This window comes from Diplotaxodon limnothrissa, linkage group LG12, assembly GCF_057381915.1.
Source record: "Diplotaxodon limnothrissa isolate DT_005_m linkage group LG12, D_limnothrissa_male_GT1.1, whole genome shotgun sequence".
Classification (NCBI taxonomy): Eukaryota; Metazoa; Chordata; class Actinopteri; order Cichliformes; family Cichlidae; genus Diplotaxodon; species Diplotaxodon limnothrissa.
Window position 1 is genome coordinate 16207079 of NC_140607.1, and position 19365 is coordinate 16226443.

Here is a 19365-nt window from a genome sequence, read left to right on the forward strand (position 1 = left end):
GATTTGGATGTTTCTCTTTTCCTCTTATGGGATACTGCTCCTCATTCGATGACTTAAAACCAAGCAGTTTAGTCCTTTTACTCCAAGAATCACACAGAAGTGGCCCCTGTCATTTTTTACCCTTATTTAGCTTTACTTTCATATACTGCTGGTTTGCAACCCAGTGCTTATTTAAACAGTTCAATTCGTCTAACTGTGCTCTTAGTTAATTTGATTTATGGGTTGGTGGCATTTGTCATGACTATATTGCATATAATTGCAGAACTCAAGAAAACTGAGAAATGAACAGTATTGGTGAGCTTTTTCTAAAAAAAAAAAAAAAAAAGGAAAAAGAAAGCAACAGAAATTATATCTGGTAACGCCACATGAAGCTACCATATAAAAAGGCAACCCAAAAAAAACCCCAAACCAGTGTATCACAGTGACTACAAATAAATAAGTATTGGCAAAGGCATCGATTGCTGCAGGCGTGTGTGTACATGTAACAGGACAAGACATCGGTTTTGCTTTGTGTGACCCAGTCAAGTCGTTCTCTAGATCTGACTCATTTGTGCAGGTAAATCTAAATCTGGTGTGTGGTTAATGAATCTGAGCTTTGCTTTAACTCAACGTTTGTGCTAAGCTGATACCACTGCTATGTTTTGGCAAATGTCAGGCACAGTAAAAAGAACAAGGTTGGCTGCATCATCACAATACATTTGGCACATTCCTTTGAGAAAACAACATTCAAAAAGAGGTGGAAAAAAAACAACCCCAGAACACAACAAAAAGACAGTCAAGTGCCACTAATAAGGTTTCCATGACGGTACACAAATGTAACCAATTGCACTTTTAAACAGCCTACTAAAATTAATGCATACATCCCCAGACCACTCGTTCCTCATCTCCCTCATAATTCTGTCTGTTTCGACCCTTATCCTGGATTCTGGCTTCCTTCCAATTTAGAAAATTTCATTCAAATTTACAAAAGTGTATCCACTCCAAAACCTATAGATACACACGGTGCCCTTTCTTTGTGTTGGCACTGTGTTACAGTAGCTGAGGCTCTGAGTTGCTTGAAAGAGAAGGGCGTAGCAGCCTTTCCCCTCTTACTTAATCTAAAGGCATCCATCTCAAAAATAGAAGGAACTGAAAAGAGCAGGGGTGTAAAAGAGAGGAAAAGAGTCACCTATTTATCTCATAGCAGACGTGATCCCTTCTTCCTACGTCTCTTTATTGTGTGTGGTGAGGGTCCAGTCCAAGTGCACGTAGTGATGGTCATGACGTTCCCACAGTTGGCCCCCCGCAGGAGCTGGGCGGCGAGCTGTGGCTCCCAGCTGCCCCACTGCTCTTGTCAGCTGGCTTCTTGTCCTTCTGTTTCAGGTGCACCTTTGCGTGTCTCTTTCGCTCGTCGCTTCTGGCAAACTTGCGTCCACAGAACTCACAGGAGAAGGGTTTCTCACCCGTGTGCGTGCGAATGTGTGTGGTCAGATGGTCGCTCCTGCTGAAGGAGCGCATGCATATTCGGCACTGGAAGGGTTTGTGACCCGTGTGGATGCGGAGGTGACGCGTGAGCTCGTCTGAGCGCGAGAAGCGTCTGTCACAGTTCTCTGCCGGACAGGCGTGCGGCCGCTCGTGGACCGGGGTTTTGCTGGGACGGTTGGGGTACTTCCGTGGTCGGATGGGTTTTAGGGTGAGTGTCTGTGGTGGGGGGTGGTGCTGAGGTGGGTGCTGCTGCCCGCCGATGAAACCTGGGTGAATTTGCTGCTTGTCTTTGAATGCTCTGATGGTCTCCAGAGGCGTGATGGGTGGAGGGTTGACTCGGATGGGGTCCATGGTCTGAAAGGGCTTGTGCTCCATCACGCCGACCTCCCCTTGATGGTGGAAAAGGTTGTAGTCGGGGATCATGGAGAAAAGACTGCCATCCATGGAGGCTTTTGATGTGGAGTGATAGTCATTGCCAGGGTAGGCTAGAGGGGTGCTGGTGGCAGGGCTGTGGTGAAAGGAGACCTGATCCTGGTACAGGTCACCACAGGTGGAATAAGCAGGCAGTGGTGGACCATATACCTGCTCCATGTCTGACGTCTGTCCGCCCATGCTTGCTGCGGAGGATGATGTTTGTGTCGTTACTGTGCCGGGTGATGGAGAAACACCGAGGATCCCCGCGCTCACAAGACTGATGATATTGTTATCAGAGCACCAGCCAGAGCCACCAATGCCACCTGAAGGAGGAGTGTCAAAGGCAAACTTCCCCAAGTAGGTGACAGTCTGCCCGCTGCGGTTGGACTGGAAGCTGGATCCATACTGAATCTCCGAGGTTGCTTTCTCACTTCCCATGCCCAGATCCATGATATTATCTAGATGAAAGCAAATAAAAACACACATGAATAAATCATCAACGTGATGGCTCATATGTGAATTTGAAATGTAATCATTTCATAAGAAAAGCCCAAGAAAGTAATAACATGGCGTACTCTCTGGAGAAAAAAACAAAAACAAAACTTGGCTACATGAACTTTAAGCGGCAGTCCTCAAGGTTTGTCCGGAATTCAGATGTTATGCATACCTGTGCAACAGACAACAAATGATGAAAAATGAAAGAAGTCCCATAGAGTTCATAAAGAAATGTGAACGCTGTCGGACCTGTAAGTTAAGTGACTGACTGCTGCATCTGAGAGAAGGGTGTCTCTCTCTCGCTCCTCTCTCTCTCAGATCCCACAAGCTCTCATAAATCAAGACCTAAACACCCCCTTTGATCCAGTCATTGTGTCCCTCAGGAGGACAGCCAAACTGAATGGCAAGATTTGATTTCTTTACAGCAGGGAGGATTATAAAGGCAGACGCCACATCCATCATGCTCAAGGATTCAAAACACATAAGCAACAAAGAACATCTGGGAGGAATTTTACGTGTTTGATATTTTCTATCGCTCACACTTCAACCAAGAACGAACAGTCTCTCGTGCACATTTGACTTTGTCATAAGATGCCTTAAAACCCACCAAATACAGATGTACTTAATGGGTGACATATACATGTGCTGGTTATATACTCAAAAAATTAAATATGAGACTTTCTTTTTTTTTTTTTTTTTTTTTTTTTGTAAATTGGAATGCTCTCTTCGCCAGCAGTTAAAAAAGACGTCTCTTTTCATTTATATTTTCCTTCCCAGTAATTACAGCCTGCTGGAATTTGGCTGAAAAGAAAAAATTCTGTGCATTGTGCACCATACCATTTAACACATGGAGACTTGGAGCAAGCTATATTTTTCTATGACATTTATAAAACAAGTCTCAGTTTATGTTTATTATTATTATTATTATTATTATTATTATTATTATTGTTATTGTTATTGTTATTATTATTATCTAATAATCTAAATCTTTTGGAGGTATTTTGTGTAATATGATATTTTAATGGAATGAGGGACATTAATTAAAATCACCACTCTTTTATTATAGGTCAGATTTGAAGAGCATAGCACACACCTGCTCCACCTGTAAAATCACAGCATAATACGTTCAAATTGTACTTTTTAAAAATTTTGTATTTTACCCCAAATAATAAAGAAACAGGAGGACAAAAACAGACGGACCTATTGTAAATATATGGCTTACAGGTTACTGAGAGAATTTCAGCAAGGGGAGAGGTTTAAAGTAGCAACACACACTCCTGTAACCCGCAACATCTTTTTTTTCCTTATTAAGTTTCATTCATTTTTTTAAACGTCCCAACCAAGGTCTCAAAATATATTCTACTGCCGAGTCAAAACAAAATGATAATAATAATAATAATAATAATAATATGGCACACGTATGTCATAAACTTGTATTTATTCCAAATTTTTTTTAAAAAAACCCAAAAATGTCACGTGTAACACCTGGCGCTTGGATAATTCAAAGGCACACCTCTGAGATAATTGAGGGGGAAATATTTCAGTTTAAAATGAATCTAAAGATCTGCTTTAATCTGTGAACAAAACACCTGAAGAGGAAATAAAAAGAAAAGAGGGTCGTGCATGAAGTTGTGCACGGAGCAGGTAAATCACAGTTACTAAATTAAAGGAAACGTGAAGTTAAATATTTGATATATTTTCGTGGATCACTGACCCATCATCTCAGAGGGTTAAAGCTGTACAGCGAGGGATTGATTTAATGCCAATCCACGACACTGAGCCGAACAACAAGTCGACTTTAGGTAGGCGTCTGAATTAAATATAAATATGTTAGCCCGATTTGGACTACGCGATAAATCAGTTAATATATCCGGCCTTGCCACTCACTGAATATAAGCAGGTTCAGGGGCCTGACGTCTAAACGTGTTTCATATAGGGGGGAAAGCGGCCACACACGCCTACTAAAATCTGACATGCTAATAGAGTTGTGAATGAGAGTCATTGTCTAAAGTAGTTGACCCATCTTTGCGGGATATTAGATGAACAAATCGGTGACAGTGGAGTTTGACCACATAGGCCTAATTAAACACATTTTCCCTCACCGTAAAGATCTCAGATTCAGCCACGGAGCCCTGCGCGTTTTTTTTTTAATGGACTTTGCGCAAATTAGCCGTTTTCCACTCACACAACCTTTCACATCCAGACATTTACTCAAACGCGCTTCAGCTTTGTTGAATTAAAGCCACTTTAAGCTACGCATCGCTACTTAAATGAAACACGTGAGCCGATGTTTTAAAAGTTTTTTCTACGCGTGAGTAGGCAGCAGTTGGCTTTTTCGGGCTGAAATCCTGTCATCTCGGCTGTACGGACAATGGAATTATGATAACGACAGCAGTAAAAACACACACGATCAACTGAGTGGCATTTTTTGCGTAGTCTGTCTAATGTAAAGAGGGCGATGTTCACCTGAACCCTCTCAAAAAAAAAAACAAGAAAAGAAAAAAGTCCAGGTTAGAATTGTGCCTTTGTGCGCAACAGCCTAAGCGCAAACAGGTGCTCCAAAGCCCCGAGACAACTGTTGCCGTCCGCGCGCATCGCAGTTTGAGCCACTTTTCTTAAAACACACACACACTCTCTCAAAAGTAGATCAAGGTCTTACCTGTGTTCATCTGTGAATAGTGATTAATGGATTCCGTACTGGTGAAAATATTCATAGACGTCGGGATGTCCTCTTCTGGGTAGAGACTGTCAGGGATCGTGTTTATTAAACTGCTCATGGTAAGAGGGATCTTGTCCGCTAGTTTCCCTGTCATAGCAGTTATATTCAGTCCGACATTTATAAAGGGCAACGCGCAGGTATCCCAGACAGTTACAGAAAAAGAAAAAAACACCGGGTGTTCTCAAAGTGGAAAACACAGGTGTGGATCGGGCGTGAAAAAAAGAGAGAGGAGCAGGAATGAATCCTGTTGCTGTAGCTATCCAAGTATCCCGCGGAGGATGAGCAGCGCCGGTTATCTCCCCCTGTGTGATCACAGGCTATTGTTGTTATTAATCTGATCACTGTGGAAGCTGATGGGCTGCTTGTGGGGGAATTTGAAGTCTGTGAATCAATGGAGGAGGTGGTGGTGTTGGTTGCACAAGAGCAGCTCTACTTGCTCTATTGGAGCTGGATAGGGGACTCCAGTCTGCCCGTATTAAATAGGGGGATGGAACATTTGTGTGACGTAGATGACCATATATGGACATGGGCGCCTAGCGCCAGGCTCTCCACGCGTCAGTCGGTGGAAACTACAGTGGAGGCAAAAAGGCTCCGACAGACAGATAGCTGCAAAGTTTACAAAATCCACATGCCACATCCAGCTGCGTCCTTCTTCAGGAAGACCCGCGGCTCTCATGTGTTCCCGTCCTTGTGGAAACATTGCAATGATTCAGCAGCACTTATCTTTATTGTCAGTCCTCATGTGCATTTATCAGGCACACAGCCGGCTAGTTATGCATGTGTGTGTGTGTGTGTGTGAGACAGTAACAGAGTGTGTTGTGGCGTTGGGGATTGTTGCTGAGACAGTACACTGCTTACTATCACAAGTTGTTTCTTAACATTCTGCCCAAACTAACCAAATAGTGAATTTTTTTTTTGTTGACTTTACTCCCAGGCCTGTTTTTTTCCCTTTCAAAGCTAAAGCCACAAACTTGAATATTGAAAGTGTAAGTGCTCTTCATTGTCACTTCGGTCGTTGCTGTGCTTTTTGGAAGTCGAATTTCCCAGAGGAACCCACCCGAGGGATTAATAAAGTTCTATCTTATCTTATCTCTCTCTCTTATCTCTTGTCACACACACAAACACACTTTGTACCTTCCTACATGCTCGTTGCAGAACACTGACTCCTTTTCATGCAGCATCATTGTCGCAGAAATGCAGTAAATGGCGAAGTTAATCGTTTGTAAATATTGCAAGGGCTTTGCAAATCCACAGGCTTGCTTAGACTTGGAGCCCCAGTGACCGCTTAAGTGGAAACTCCAAATAAGGCAGTGTCCGGCCCCGCCCCTAAATGTCTGTATTTGGACATGTGAGTTCCGGGTGGTAGTAGTGGAAAAGTGATCGGAAGCCACAGACGTTTAAAGAGATGACAGTGGACAAAGCGTCATGGCTCGCTTTTCACCAACTTGTGAAAAAAACAGAAAAAAACCCCAACTTCTTTTTTATTTTATTTTTAAATACACCCATGTAATTTGGTTTATTACACTAAAAGTTAAAAACAAAGAGAGAAAAGATAATAAAAAATAAAAAGCTTTGGAGTCACCATCCACTCACGATCTTTGAATGGTTTCACTCCTAATTAATGATTTTAAGAAAGGTTTCTTTAAATCGATTTTCCATTGCTGCTGCTGTGTCAATGTAAGCCACGCAGGCCTGTGCAACATTCTCAGAAAATACTGAATGAAATGTCAGAGCTTGAATATTTCAGACCTGAGAAATTAATAGTACCTCAATGAACCAGAAGTGTAAACAGTGTGGGAGAATTAGTCTGAATCATGCTCAGTGTTTAGGGGGCTTATACAAACAGATCAGCCAGTGATCTCGTATGTCTCATTACTGAGTCCTCCATGTGCTCGTGTCTGCGTTTTATGAGTGTCAGTCATACCAGTGGGCTGTCCCCCTCAGGGTGTCTTCACTCCGCTCTTGTAGGATACCTTAAATCGGTTAAGCAGACAGCAGTTATCCCGGTAAACTTGATTCGAATTGCAACATTCTTATAACAGGCTGAATATAGATTTTCTGTTTTGGCTTCATCACGTCATACTGATTCATTCCCTCGGCTTGCTCACTGTATCAACTTTTTTTACACTGGCCCAGGTCAAAGGGCATCGCGAGTTAAATTTGTCTTGATTCTGTTTGCCAGGGGTGAAAGTAAAAGTTGCAGAACATCAATTTTCCTTTTAAACATTATCAGAAGGTTTTCTATTAAGTTTTGTATTTTAGTAGCAGGAAAACCTGATAGGATGAGATTATTCATAATAATGTTTCTAAAATCACTATTTATCATCTTATATTACTGTCATCTTGCAAAAATGCATGAGTTCATCAATGCAGTGATCCATGGAAAAAGGCTTCCTCAACTGTTATGTCTATAGATGCAAATCAATCAGAATCCCATCGGCATGACTGAGGACCTTCTGTACTGCAGTGTATCTCGCCAAAGGGAAGTGCCGGGTGGTGGCTCTGTGGTTGGAAAGTTGAACAGTCGAGCTGGAACACCTACCGTACCTGTTGCTGTTTTATTTCCTCGACTGTGAGCCGGGGCACATGAGGCAGGCCTGCGTTGTTTGTCCATGGCCCTGCGGCGTTAGATCTCTTTGACTGCAGTGTCCGGGCTCTTTTGCATACAGGGATTCCATGGAAGCACATGCTTACTTTAAAGCAGGAAACTTCCCAGTCAGCGTGGATGTGCAGGCAAATAAGTTTTGTTTTTCCAAGCTTCATGGGGATAGCTAAAGTGTTTTTTCCTTACTATTAAAGGAGTTGGAAAGTTACACTGCCTGCAAATTTACATTCTTTATTATTTCCTGTGCTGTTCTTGTGTAACCTGTGGTTACTGCAAGCATCGATGAGGGGGCACAATCATCATGGTGTAATACTGAGGAACAGTGCTAATAAGTCCCTTTTCACTCCATAATGTAATAATAGAACAGAAGTGCCGCCCTATTATTAACCACTCCTCTCGGTTGAAACTTTAGTTAACACGCCAGATTATTCAGTCCTCCATTTTTTAAGCTTTTGCAACCAGCTAAACACAATCATGATCATGCTTTTGCAAAGAAATAAAAAGAGTGTCCCATGTTTGCTGCGTGAAACAACTGGTAAGATATGATCTCACTTCCTGTTTGTAAGTTTCAGTGCCAATTCTGACAGGTTATTGATTACTTTAAAGTTAACTTCATCCACCAATTTCTTAACTTTTTAAAATTGGGCATATGGTTTATTAATTTACATCATAGTCACACTAGTACATCATCCAATTGAGAAGAATTTGCAACAAACAACCCAGAGACCTGACAGAAAATAAGGGACATGCAGCTGACATTATATGCCTAAAACCTCTCCTCTTTTCAAATTGAATGAAGTACAAAATAAAGATGGTGTTATATTCAACAATATGTTGAACTAGTGCTTGAGTCCATAAACTCATCAGGCCATTTTTTACTGGGATCACAATCAAGCCAAAAGGATTGTTTTTACCCGAGACATCTATGCGTGTTTTTGAAGGGATGCCAAATGCTATCAGTTTTTCTGTAAAGCAAATTTACCTTGCCTATGGGTATAATAACGTTACCTTGACTATGCAGCTGGGCTCATTTTAGCCGCCAGCTGAAGTGGTTTTGCTTTTCTGAAACGTATCTGTATCTGAATATCCTTCAGATACAGTCTGTAGTATAAAGGTGCCTCCAACTTCAAACTATTGGAGATAACAGTGTATACCAAGTTTCAGACATTTAACATGGTAAAAAGGATCAAGATATTATCCCCTATCTATGTAAAATTTTAAATTTGGCACAAAGGACAGTGGAAGAAGTGTAATCAAGTTAGAGAGAAATATTCTTCCTATGCAGATTTAAGGCTCGTCTCCTTAGTGTGCCTTATTATTGTTTTCCAGGCAGCAGATGAGGATAGCCCAGTAAGAACAAACTCTACCTTCCCCCCTGATACTATCATTGTCCAATTACTACCTGATATTCCGAAGGGTCCTTTTAAAACAGTCCTTTTATTGATGCTAACTTTATCCTGCACACATACCTGTAAAATTAAAGTACATTAAGGAATCACCTGCTTTTAACCTCATAACTTCTCTTGTACTGTAGATCCAGTTGTAGAGAAGATTTTCCAGTAATTATAGAGTTGCCGGCGTGATCCACAAGCCAGTGTACTTGAATTGAACCCGAGGCTGTTTCGTATGGTATGCCAGTAACTCGGGACTTGTGTGTGAATGAGAAACACATCGTAAATGGCTTTGTAAAACCACTAAGGTTAATGGTCTAATGGTTACACTCTGTACAGTTTGAGGGGAGAATGTAAAATATAATACATAAGCTTTTAGCTTTATTTTTAAGACATGCATCCATAAAGGTATTTAAGTTATCTCCCTATTGAGTCTGCCATTTGTAGTAGAGCTTCACTAATATGGATACCAATGTGCATTTAGAAAGCAGGGCCAGCACAGATACCTCAGCAAAAAATCTTTAGAGGTCAAGAGGTGTATTTTAAAATTCTGGATTCCTTGTTGTTGAATGTAAACAAGTGTTCAATAGTGCCTAAAAACCTGGATAATCACGTGAACTTTTGTTTTTAGAATTGGGACTCAAATTTCCAGGTGGGCTAAAACACACACTGAGATTCATATAAAGACAATGCCACTCTGTCGAGGTTAAACGCACAGAAACACGTGTGCAAAATGGTGAGCGGATCATGCCGTCGAGTTCACTTTGCCACTGCTCACAGTAAGTGATGAAGTTCAGTGAAATAAATCTACTTCTGCAGCGAAGAGAAAAGAAGAATGGAGACTCCAAGTAAACATGCATATTAGATCACTCAGCGGTGGTTAGGCAATTGAATTGATTATACAAATTCCTTTTAATTAATCTAAGTTTGAATAAATTAAAAAAATATTAAATGCCTTTCCCATATCATCAGGGGATGTGAGAAGTTTTTTCAGAGAAGTGCAATATACTGTGCAGCGATGAACTACAGCTGTCAGTTTTTCTTAATCATAATATTTCAACTCTCCTGACATTCGGAGTAAAAATAAACACATTCAAGGAAGCTGAGTGGCAAAACCCAGCTGTTTTGGCAGGATATCTCTAAGATATAAAGCAGGGAAAAAAATGCACAGTGTATTTGGAAGTACAAATCTTGGCATTTCAGTGGTGTACTGATGGATTCAAGTAGGTGGTTTTTTGGAAGAATGCTCTCCCACTTGGCATGCTTCACAATGAGTGTGGAATTATACTCGACTTGCCAATTGTTAAAAATGTGATTTCATAAGTCAAATAAGATGGGTAAATCAAGGTCAAGAGTAATTTTCAAACCGACAGATACTTAACATTTATTCAAAAGCAATGGATTCACTGACAAACTGTGTGCTTATGGTTGTTTTTGTTTGTTGACTTGGCTGCTTTGAATGCTAAGTCGGGGAGGAAAACAAAGCAAACGCAGGACAAGTTGATCAATGATCTCCCAGAGTTCACGGAGGGGCCGCGTAAGGGTTTTAACCAAGGCTGGCTTAACCACCAAAGGAACAAAAACCTCCATTACCTACTCCCGCCTAGCCCACCGATGAGACACCAAATTAAGGTCAATGAAACCACCAACTAGAGATTGATCATCAGGACATCAAAGTCACTGATGTAAATCCAGCCTTTTTCAGACATCTGGGGTATTGATACAAGCCTCTCCCAGAGGAGAGTTGCTGGTTAGAAACCGATATTCCTCATGGCGTGGGGGGTCCTCTGACCCACCTTCTACAAAGACCTGCGATGTCTGAAAAGTATCTCATCGCGAAAGGGTTGAAAAGTTTATCCGCATCATCCTCTACAGACTTGCCAGGTGAGGCTCTTACGCAACTGTGCAAAGTTCAAACTGGGTTTGCTGTCCCAAAGTTACACTCAAGGACACGTTTAGATCACAGCAGCCTTTACTTCAGATAAATCAATCAAGCGCATGAAAGCAGCTCATTGTTTCCAGTGGTCAATGGAAATATGATAAACAATTACACAAACAGTAAGTTCCTTTCACTTGGAGCATGACAGGCCCTGTGGCTCCTCCCCTGCCCTGTCACTAGAGTATTTTGGTTCAAGTTCCACTGCGGCATCCGGCTGTGTTGCGGTCTCGGTTTCACCTCCCACTTCCTTTTTTTGGCCCTGACGTGTTTCCGCCCCTGAATTAGAATCAACTCTTTCCACACAGAGTTGTGATATCAGGCCGTCTTCCTTCTCTTGTCGACGGTGTTCGGAAACTAATAAGAAACCCCCTGGTAAAGCTAAATTCTACCTCCCAAATCCTTTGCTCCGTACCACGTGACAAGAGATACGGGCCGAGATCAAAACCCTAAGCAGCTGGTGTAACACAAAGAGGAAATCTCGCTCTCTAACGTAATGATAAGATAAAGGCAAAGAGGGCTCGCTTGTGCAAGCTTGAAGAATGTATGCTGTTTAGTAATTGCTGATAGAGTAAAAGTGAGGAGAAATCTTTTATATTTGTCTACTGACAGATTCTTCTTCTTCCATTTCAGGCATCTGAGCATCCTCTAGTCTTTGTAGTTCTGGGTGAGAAACTGAAGAGTAGCCACGGGCTCTCCCAGATCAAAACTTGTGATGAAGGCTTGAAAATCCCATTTACCTGTGGGAGCGGGGAGACAAACACAAAGATATTTATAAGTATTTACAGACACTTGGAGGGGAAATGTACTCACTTTTCACTCTGATCTGAAACCGTTTTCAGATTGATTTCAATAAATTATTATTATCTGTTAGATAATAAGCAATATTGTATATAAATAAAGTACATTTTAGGCAGAGTCTCCGGTGGATTACAAGAGCATTTCTTATGACCACTTGGTCTGTGTTTAGGGCATCTGAGGCCTAACTGAGCAGCACATGGCTCTGGGATGTGAGTCACTGAGAACAGCACTGCTGAAAATAAAACATGTTGCTGTAATGATGGAGGTGGGAACGCAAGGACGTATTGGCAAGAAGATATGATTCAATCGCCTGGACTGTTTTTTTTCTTCCCTCCCCTTTTAAACAAACACCAGACGGCCATCCGGCTGGTATGACAATATCACTTCTTAGATTTTGACAACCGCTGATTCCCTGCAGCTTCCTCTCCCTTAACACACAAAAAAAGGACGAAAAAAAAAATCACAATTATCATTCCAGGGAAAGAAAACCCTGCATGCTTTCAACTTGCAAACTTCAACAGCAGAACGAATGTCTGTCTATCTGTGTCTTCATATGTTTGGGTGCGCGTAAGACAATGCTTTGCTGCTTTGCTCTGTAATCCAGGGAATCACTGACATCCTGGTATTTCCGTATGCGCAGTAATTACATTAACAGCTGCTCAAGAATAGCGTCGGAAAGTCATCTTTTGAATAGAAAGCCAACTATTGAAATAGTCCAAATCTGTAGAGAGAGTGGCCTCACAGTTTGGGGTCAAATCTGACTATGCCTGGATAGAAAAAAAATATAAAAATTACTGCTTTTGACCTCTCGCTGCAGCTGCTTTACAGGCCCTCACTGTAGCTGTTTTCACCATCAGAGAGCCACATTTGTATCCTCCGGCATTTTTGAATGAGATATGGGAGAAGAAATACGCTTTGCCAGTGCCACAGACATCAAGTGCACTCACCCACCCCCTACCCCATCAATGCAGAAACAAATCAGAAGGGTTCATTTACATGTAGCACAAAATGTCTTGTACATGGTTATAATTTTCACGCTTTTTCCAGCAGACATTACGGCACCTAGCTCCTATCAAATTTTAAAGTCAAGTATATATATTTGATATACGTTTTAATAATTACACAACCGTTTCCCCCGATTCTCACCAATTTGATTTAGCTTTTAAGACTGACACCTCAGAGTGTTCGCAACTTCGGGTCAAGTTCTGAGCTCAGCTGGGGCGGGTGGGGGGAAAATGATGAATAATAACTGGGAGATGAGCAGATGAGTACCCGAATCTTGCCAGGTCCTCTCCTTGAATGAGAGCTGCCTGGAGAAAGGTCTCTGATAATCAAGTGAGGGCAATGGAGTCAAGTGACCTATCTGTATGATAGGGCATGCTTCCAGTGCCCCTTCTGGTCTGTGCTTCAGTCACAGATAATGCACCGCCTCTGCAGATCCCCTGCATGTCCACAACAAGGTCCCTCACACCCTTAGAGACACCACTTAAAAAAAAAAAATAAAAAAAAAGGGGTGAGGGGACAGACGGCAGCTACATCCCTATTTTGCCTCAATATAGGGATATAGTTGATGAGTCATGTGGCAGAGTTGAACCTCATGACAGTCATGCTTTAATATTCAAACTTTCACTTACCCTTACTCATAGGGAAAAACCTACCATAATACAAGGAAACATTTCCTCTAATAGAGCATGTCACACTGGCGATTGTTTTATTGTAGCATGATGATCAAACAGAGAGTAGAAACCAGGCGCTGCTTGTAAGGCTTTACCCACATAATCCCATCTAAAGCTGTGCAATCATTGGGCAAAATCCAAAATGAGGCAAATTCAGAATATCTAGTGCTATCACACTGGCTGGTACCCCGCAAACGCCTAGACTCGCAAGTGACCTTAAAATAGGCTGGTGCCTGTTTGTAGTGCCGAGACGCGTTTCCGCCTCTCCCATCTGCGTGTTCATGGAAAGGACAGATAGTGTGGGACCTGAGGGCGATCTTAAAGTCTTCCTGCCTCTCCTTTTGTTTCCACCTTGCTTCCACGTCTGGGCATGGCAGAAAGATCAGGACTGCTGTGAGGTGACACAGAACTGCTACATTTAGTGGTGTGGGCGGTGTCCCTGTTAAACCTCTTACAGTGTCTCAGAAATACTAAAAAAACCCAAGTGATGCTGCTTTGTGGTAGTGTCGAAGGAATCATATCAGGCTAAGAGCTCTTCACGCAGGATTCATAGTTATAACTAAAGCAAAACGCAACCTTAATTTCTTTGTATCTGTCAGAGGTCAGGGGTCGGACACAGAACAGTTCTTCGGGGATGCTTAAACAGGGTCAGTGTGAGTGTGTCGGAGCTTACCGTAAACACAGCAGTAGCTAAAGCGCTTCAATCTTGAGGGGAATTGTTGAATTATAGTTGGCCACTCTGTTTCTCTCTATGCTGGAAATACTGAGTTTCCAATTATATAAAACGGAGAGGAGAGAGCTCATCACACTGGAGAGGCAGGACCGGATAATGACTAGCATTTGCTCGAGAAATGACTCAAAGAATTATTTTTCATAACAGTTTATCGGAATAATCAACTATTCTCGTGAATATATCATCTCTGGAACACCTTCAGGGTGCTTCTTCAAATTTGGCACAAATGTTGACTCATAATTACAATTTGGTATTTTTGACCTGGCAAAAAAAACAACCAAAACATGTTTTGGCCACAACTGAAGAATTCATAGGATCATTTTGAAAAACTCCCATACAAACCACTAAATGAAAGATCAACTTCGCTGACACATCATATTGATCTGCAACATTTTCCTGGCTGTCCATCAACACCGTAACTCATGAAGATAAGCAGGGATTCTTAGCATATCTCATATTTGGTCAGATGCAGAATTGGTGACACTAATCTTTGCTTCCCACCTTTAAACGCCGCTGCTTCTTTGAGGCAACGTCCATATATGAAACACTGTCAACACAGATTTATTGTTAAATTGTATTTTATTGTTACATTTCATTATTGGATTTTATTCAATTACTCCAAAATCCTCATTACTTTTTTAAAAAAAGTGTGCAACTCTCATTTTCATTATCAATTGCTGTGTTTTCTTCACTCATCCCAAAGGAAATTATGAGAAGCTGGAAGCAGCAGATATCTTTCTGATTTTTATGAGTTTCTTAATTATCAACTAAGTGACTCATTAACAAATTACTTCACTTATACTTATATTGTGTCAGCTGGAAGTAACCCATTTTAGAAATACTATAAAGATATTTGTGGATAAGGGAAGTTGAGGAAAAGTCAAGACACTTTAACTTTTACTCCGAGCCTGTCAAGACTCTGTAAAAAAAAAAAAAGACACATAGAAAAAACACAACCAGCCAAAATTCAACACGTTAACGTGTTCCTTTAAGGCAGCCGACTCCTGGCTGAAACTCAGGCCTGCTGTAGCAACCAAATCCTGGCTCTCTTGACTCCACGCAGCTCTGATTAATGGTAGAGGCTGTGGGTGGGTGGTAGACATGGATCTGCCCATTACCACACTGCAACATTGCAAATGGCTTCAATTACTGTGGAGTGTGCTGAGCTGGCAGTAGGGGCTCTAGGAAGCAAGATAGGCAATGTGTACGATCCAGCAGCTAAAGCCACTGTGAGCCATTCATTCGCATGACGTGACTGTCGCCTTCCCAACAATTTATCAGGGACAAAAAAATAATAATACAGAACACATGGCCAATTTTTTTTTTTCATTCTTATCTTCTCTTTTTTACTCATCATAGTTTTTGCTTCTGATCAGTCGATACCAGCTGCTGAGCTTCAAGTCAGGACGTGGAATGCTCGACGCGCGAACAGCGTATGTGCAAACTAACGTGTAGGCTGAAACATCACCCCAAGGCTTCTCTCGAGGCCTTGGGGTTTCCCTCCCGGCATTGTAACACTGTTTCCCTTGACAAACTGACTCGTCGGCACCAAACAGTAGCAGGACATATTAAGGGCTTGCCAAGTGGCTGACAAGTATCACAAGGGTCTGAGTGCCCACGGCTGCCCCCCTCCCCAACCCTGGCACGGGGGCAGCCTCCAGTCAGGGACAGCCAGAGCAATGGGGATTCCCTACGATGACGCCCCTGTGCCCCATGCCAAGAGCGCAGCCCCCCTGTAGTTCCTTGTGTAACAAACCAGCTGTCCCCATCAGTTCAATGACCCACATTCATAACCTTAACGCAGGAGGCACTGCCGACTCCCACGGCTCCTCGCAACAGCCCTGCTCCACCTCTAATTGTTCACCCCCTTTATTAGTAAAGTGATGGCCAGAGATGAAAAGAAAACAGAGAAAAAATCTGAGATGAAATTGAGTCAATGACTGCACTACTGGAAGTGGAAAACGATCATTAGGAGTCTTCCACCCACGGCTAAATGCTCTCCCTTCGCAAATCACATCAATTAATGTCATGGGCTATGAAAAATTCTCTCTGTGTCATACCACATGGAGGGAGGACAGACGCTAATAAGTGAACATACTTAACGGAGGAGGTGGGGAGGCATGGGATTCCCTCCGTTCCTCTTCTCCGTGCGGGATTAACGAGCTCCGGGACAATTGGGCAAAAATAAGGAAGCAGGTAAACCAGAGAATAGGGCCTGAAATATCCCACATGTTTTGTTTCTGCTCATACACCACGACTAGGCTTTCATTCTTAATGTGTAAAACACTATTGTCAATTATCTATTCTCTTGACATATTATTGTGTCCAGAACTGACCCATCAAATGAAGCGCGTGATTATCCGGGAGAATTTTTTTAATTTCATTTCCCTTGTATCGACAGAGCAGCTAGCAGGAGAGAGGAAGTCTTACAGCGGGAGTTACGCTCATCCACTCGATTAAGGATGGGTGGATCCACTCAGTTCAAATGCTTCATAACGAGTGGGCAACTTCTGTGTGAGAGCAGTTTATTTTGCACAAGAATACATTAAAAATATTCTAAATAGTAAACTATTATTCATGCTAGTATTACTTCAGCTTAACCAGCTGTGACATCGCGAATGCCCCAACGATGCGGCAAGAGTTCATCGCAACCTCCCCAAAGTGCGCCGAATAAGTAACATACTACAAACTATATCTCTTTTGACACTTCTTTTTCCAAAGGTTTCAACATCAAACAGACCTCAGCCTAATGTGCCCGGATTGTTTGCTGACAAAGCTGTCAAAACTTCAAACAGCCGAGACTGGCAGCTCCACTTATTCACGGCCGCAGCGCTTGAAGTCTCAAACCACCCTGATCTCCCCTCAAATCACCGGCTGTGACCTGACTCGAATAGACAGATAGACACGCCTCCTGTGAGGTGCTGTACTGTGCATCCAAGTGCTACAGCCCACCTTCCCACACAGACTTCAGGGGGATGGAAAAGTACGAAAAAAAAGAAATAAATCCAAAAGCGTAAACAAAACAATACCTCTGCAAGACAAACAAGGTTGAATCAAAGGATGTATGGATATAATATCATCAAACTAAAACGACCTTTCACGTGGAAGCATGTGACGTAGTTGATGGGCCTTTTAGGTTTGGCGGAGGTTAACAAGACGTGGTCAGGCAGACTCGTGCAGGTGTGCGTGGGAGCCAATAATACTTGTCTTGACCCCGCAGGCATTAACGCTGCAGCAGACTTACTCACTAACCTCATTAACATTTCCCTTGTTAAGTTCAAGCATTTGGAGAAAATTATCTTCCTAAAGCAACTCCGAATGCTTTGATTAAAGCATCTTAATTGTGAATTATGCAGAATGACATGGGTCTTTATGAAACAAAGGCAGCACAGTGAATCGCAACACTAACAAAGATCAAGTTTATAGTAAAACGTACTCAATCAACACAGATATTTCAGGAGTTGCAGAGCCTAATGTGGAAATATTACACCCTAAATTAAGGAGTACTCCCTCTAAAGGAAATGAATATTGTAAAATGACGTGGCTTCTTATTGTCTGTTCCAAAAATACTTTCCCAAAAACCACAAAAACCTATAATGTGAGAGGAACTGTTAGGTTTCAATTCCTTGCTGTAAACTTTCATTGCTGATTCAACAGATAGATGCTGGCAACCAGCCACTGTTGGTATATGATAGATGATACTGCAGTGGGAAAACAATGTAGCAGACTGAAGAAGCTGGTGAGTGGAGTTATTACCCCGGGATGCCTCCTCCTGCTCCGTGAGTGACACAGACGCGTCTGGAGGCTGCTCGAACAACATGAACTGGTAGCGGTGAAAACCAGAGTTCGATGGCGGGGTTGGCGGCTTATAATCTGTACGAAAAACCAAAGAATCAGAATCAGGAGAGCTGAGAGTGGGGACTAGCATTTTATAACAATTGACTGTAAGTGTGTGCTAAATCTTTGACATCCCAATTCTTTTTGTTGTGCAGCAAAATCCACGTGGATTATTTAAACCAAAGGGAGCTGTACGGCCATAAAAATCGTTAACTCTGAATTCTGAGAATTCTTTAGTCAGTCTGGGTTGTGGGTAATAAACTGGCTACAGATTTTCTTTGGATAAATCCTCTTTAATCATCACCAACACTGCAAGACAGTAAACATAACCAGCTCCACGGGGGAGGATGATGGCGGCGTGTGCATCTCTGTGTGTGTATGCGAGTACTGGTGCACTTTTTAAGCCCTTTAAATTCACAATAGTGGGAAGGAATTAAAATTACTCTGAGGAGAGGGGTCACGAAAGAGTGACTTAAAGGTTATACAGGAAAAATGTTAAATTCCTCCAAGTGATACAAAAATACTGAAATACTTTAGCATAAATTATAGTAAGACTTAAATCTACAAGTCCAAACAATAATATGGAATTATTCCAACTAATTATATATAATATATACCAGAGCAAATTGCACAGCCTACACACAATCAATGAGTCAGATCAACTTTCTGGAATTAAACTAAACCTGGGAGTAATGAAGCCAAGGTTACACAACGAATAGTCAATAGAAGATCTTACTTACCAGTGAGGGATGTTCCTTCTATTTGTCCTTCCTTGAGTGCACTGCCCTGGAATTTAAAACACAAAAGTTAGCCGGGCAAATTATGAAGCACAGCCTGTTTGTTTTGTGACAAACCCAGCGATAGCAAAGATTTGATAAGAAAGACAAAACAGACAGCAAGCACAGGCTGCTCTTCTTTCAGATTTATGCTCCCATAGGCAAATGTTCTACATTCAATTAGTCCAGTCTTTATAACCACAAAGGCTGGCCATTTAATTTATTTCAAGCCAATGCTAGTAGACTGTATCCTGCTGAAGTAACAGCAAGCTCGAGATCCAATAAACAGTGAAATATTTGGCGATTATTGGGGAAAAAAAAGCTCCAGTACAAGCTTGCATCCACACTGCAGGTTAAAGTATGTCAAAATTAAATATATAAAATACCAGGTATTTTAATATCAGAATACAAGAGACAATTTTCAGACAAAAGACAGTTCCCAAGCAAATTAAACTACTGAGAAGATTTCCAATTTCCCATATTATTAATTGTATATTAACTTCTTGTTGCCTAGAAAC

At 41.8% G+C, this 19365-nt stretch overlaps 2 protein-coding genes across 2 annotated transcripts in view; both read right to left on the reverse strand.

The window, feature by feature from the left end:
- Nucleotides 1–471: 471 nt before the first annotated feature.
- On the reverse strand, nt 472–5495 carry egr3 (early growth response 3). Its single transcript, XM_085368099.1, has 2 exons — nt 5033–5495; nt 472–2336 (listed from the first exon to the last, which is right to left on the reverse strand). The coding sequence occupies exons 1-2, from the start codon at nt 5184–5186 to the stop codon at nt 1258–1260; spliced, it is 1233 nt and encodes a 410-aa protein (XP_085224225.1). The 5' UTR covers nt 5187–5495; the 3' UTR covers nt 472–1257.
- Nucleotides 5496–10460: 4965 nt separating this feature from the next.
- The window catches only part of pebp4 (phosphatidylethanolamine binding protein 4), a gene marked incomplete at its 5' end in the record, with an annotated part of 52302 nt that continues 43397 nt past the window's right edge, over nt 10461–19365 (reverse strand). Inside the window, 3 exons of the mRNA XM_085367731.1 lie at nt 10461–11764; nt 17991–18107; nt 18812–18857. Of these exons, the coding sequence (XP_085223857.1) occupies nt 11673–11764; nt 17991–18107; nt 18812–18857 (255 nt within the window). The remainder of the gene's footprint in view (nt 11765–17990; nt 18108–18811; nt 18858–19365) is intronic.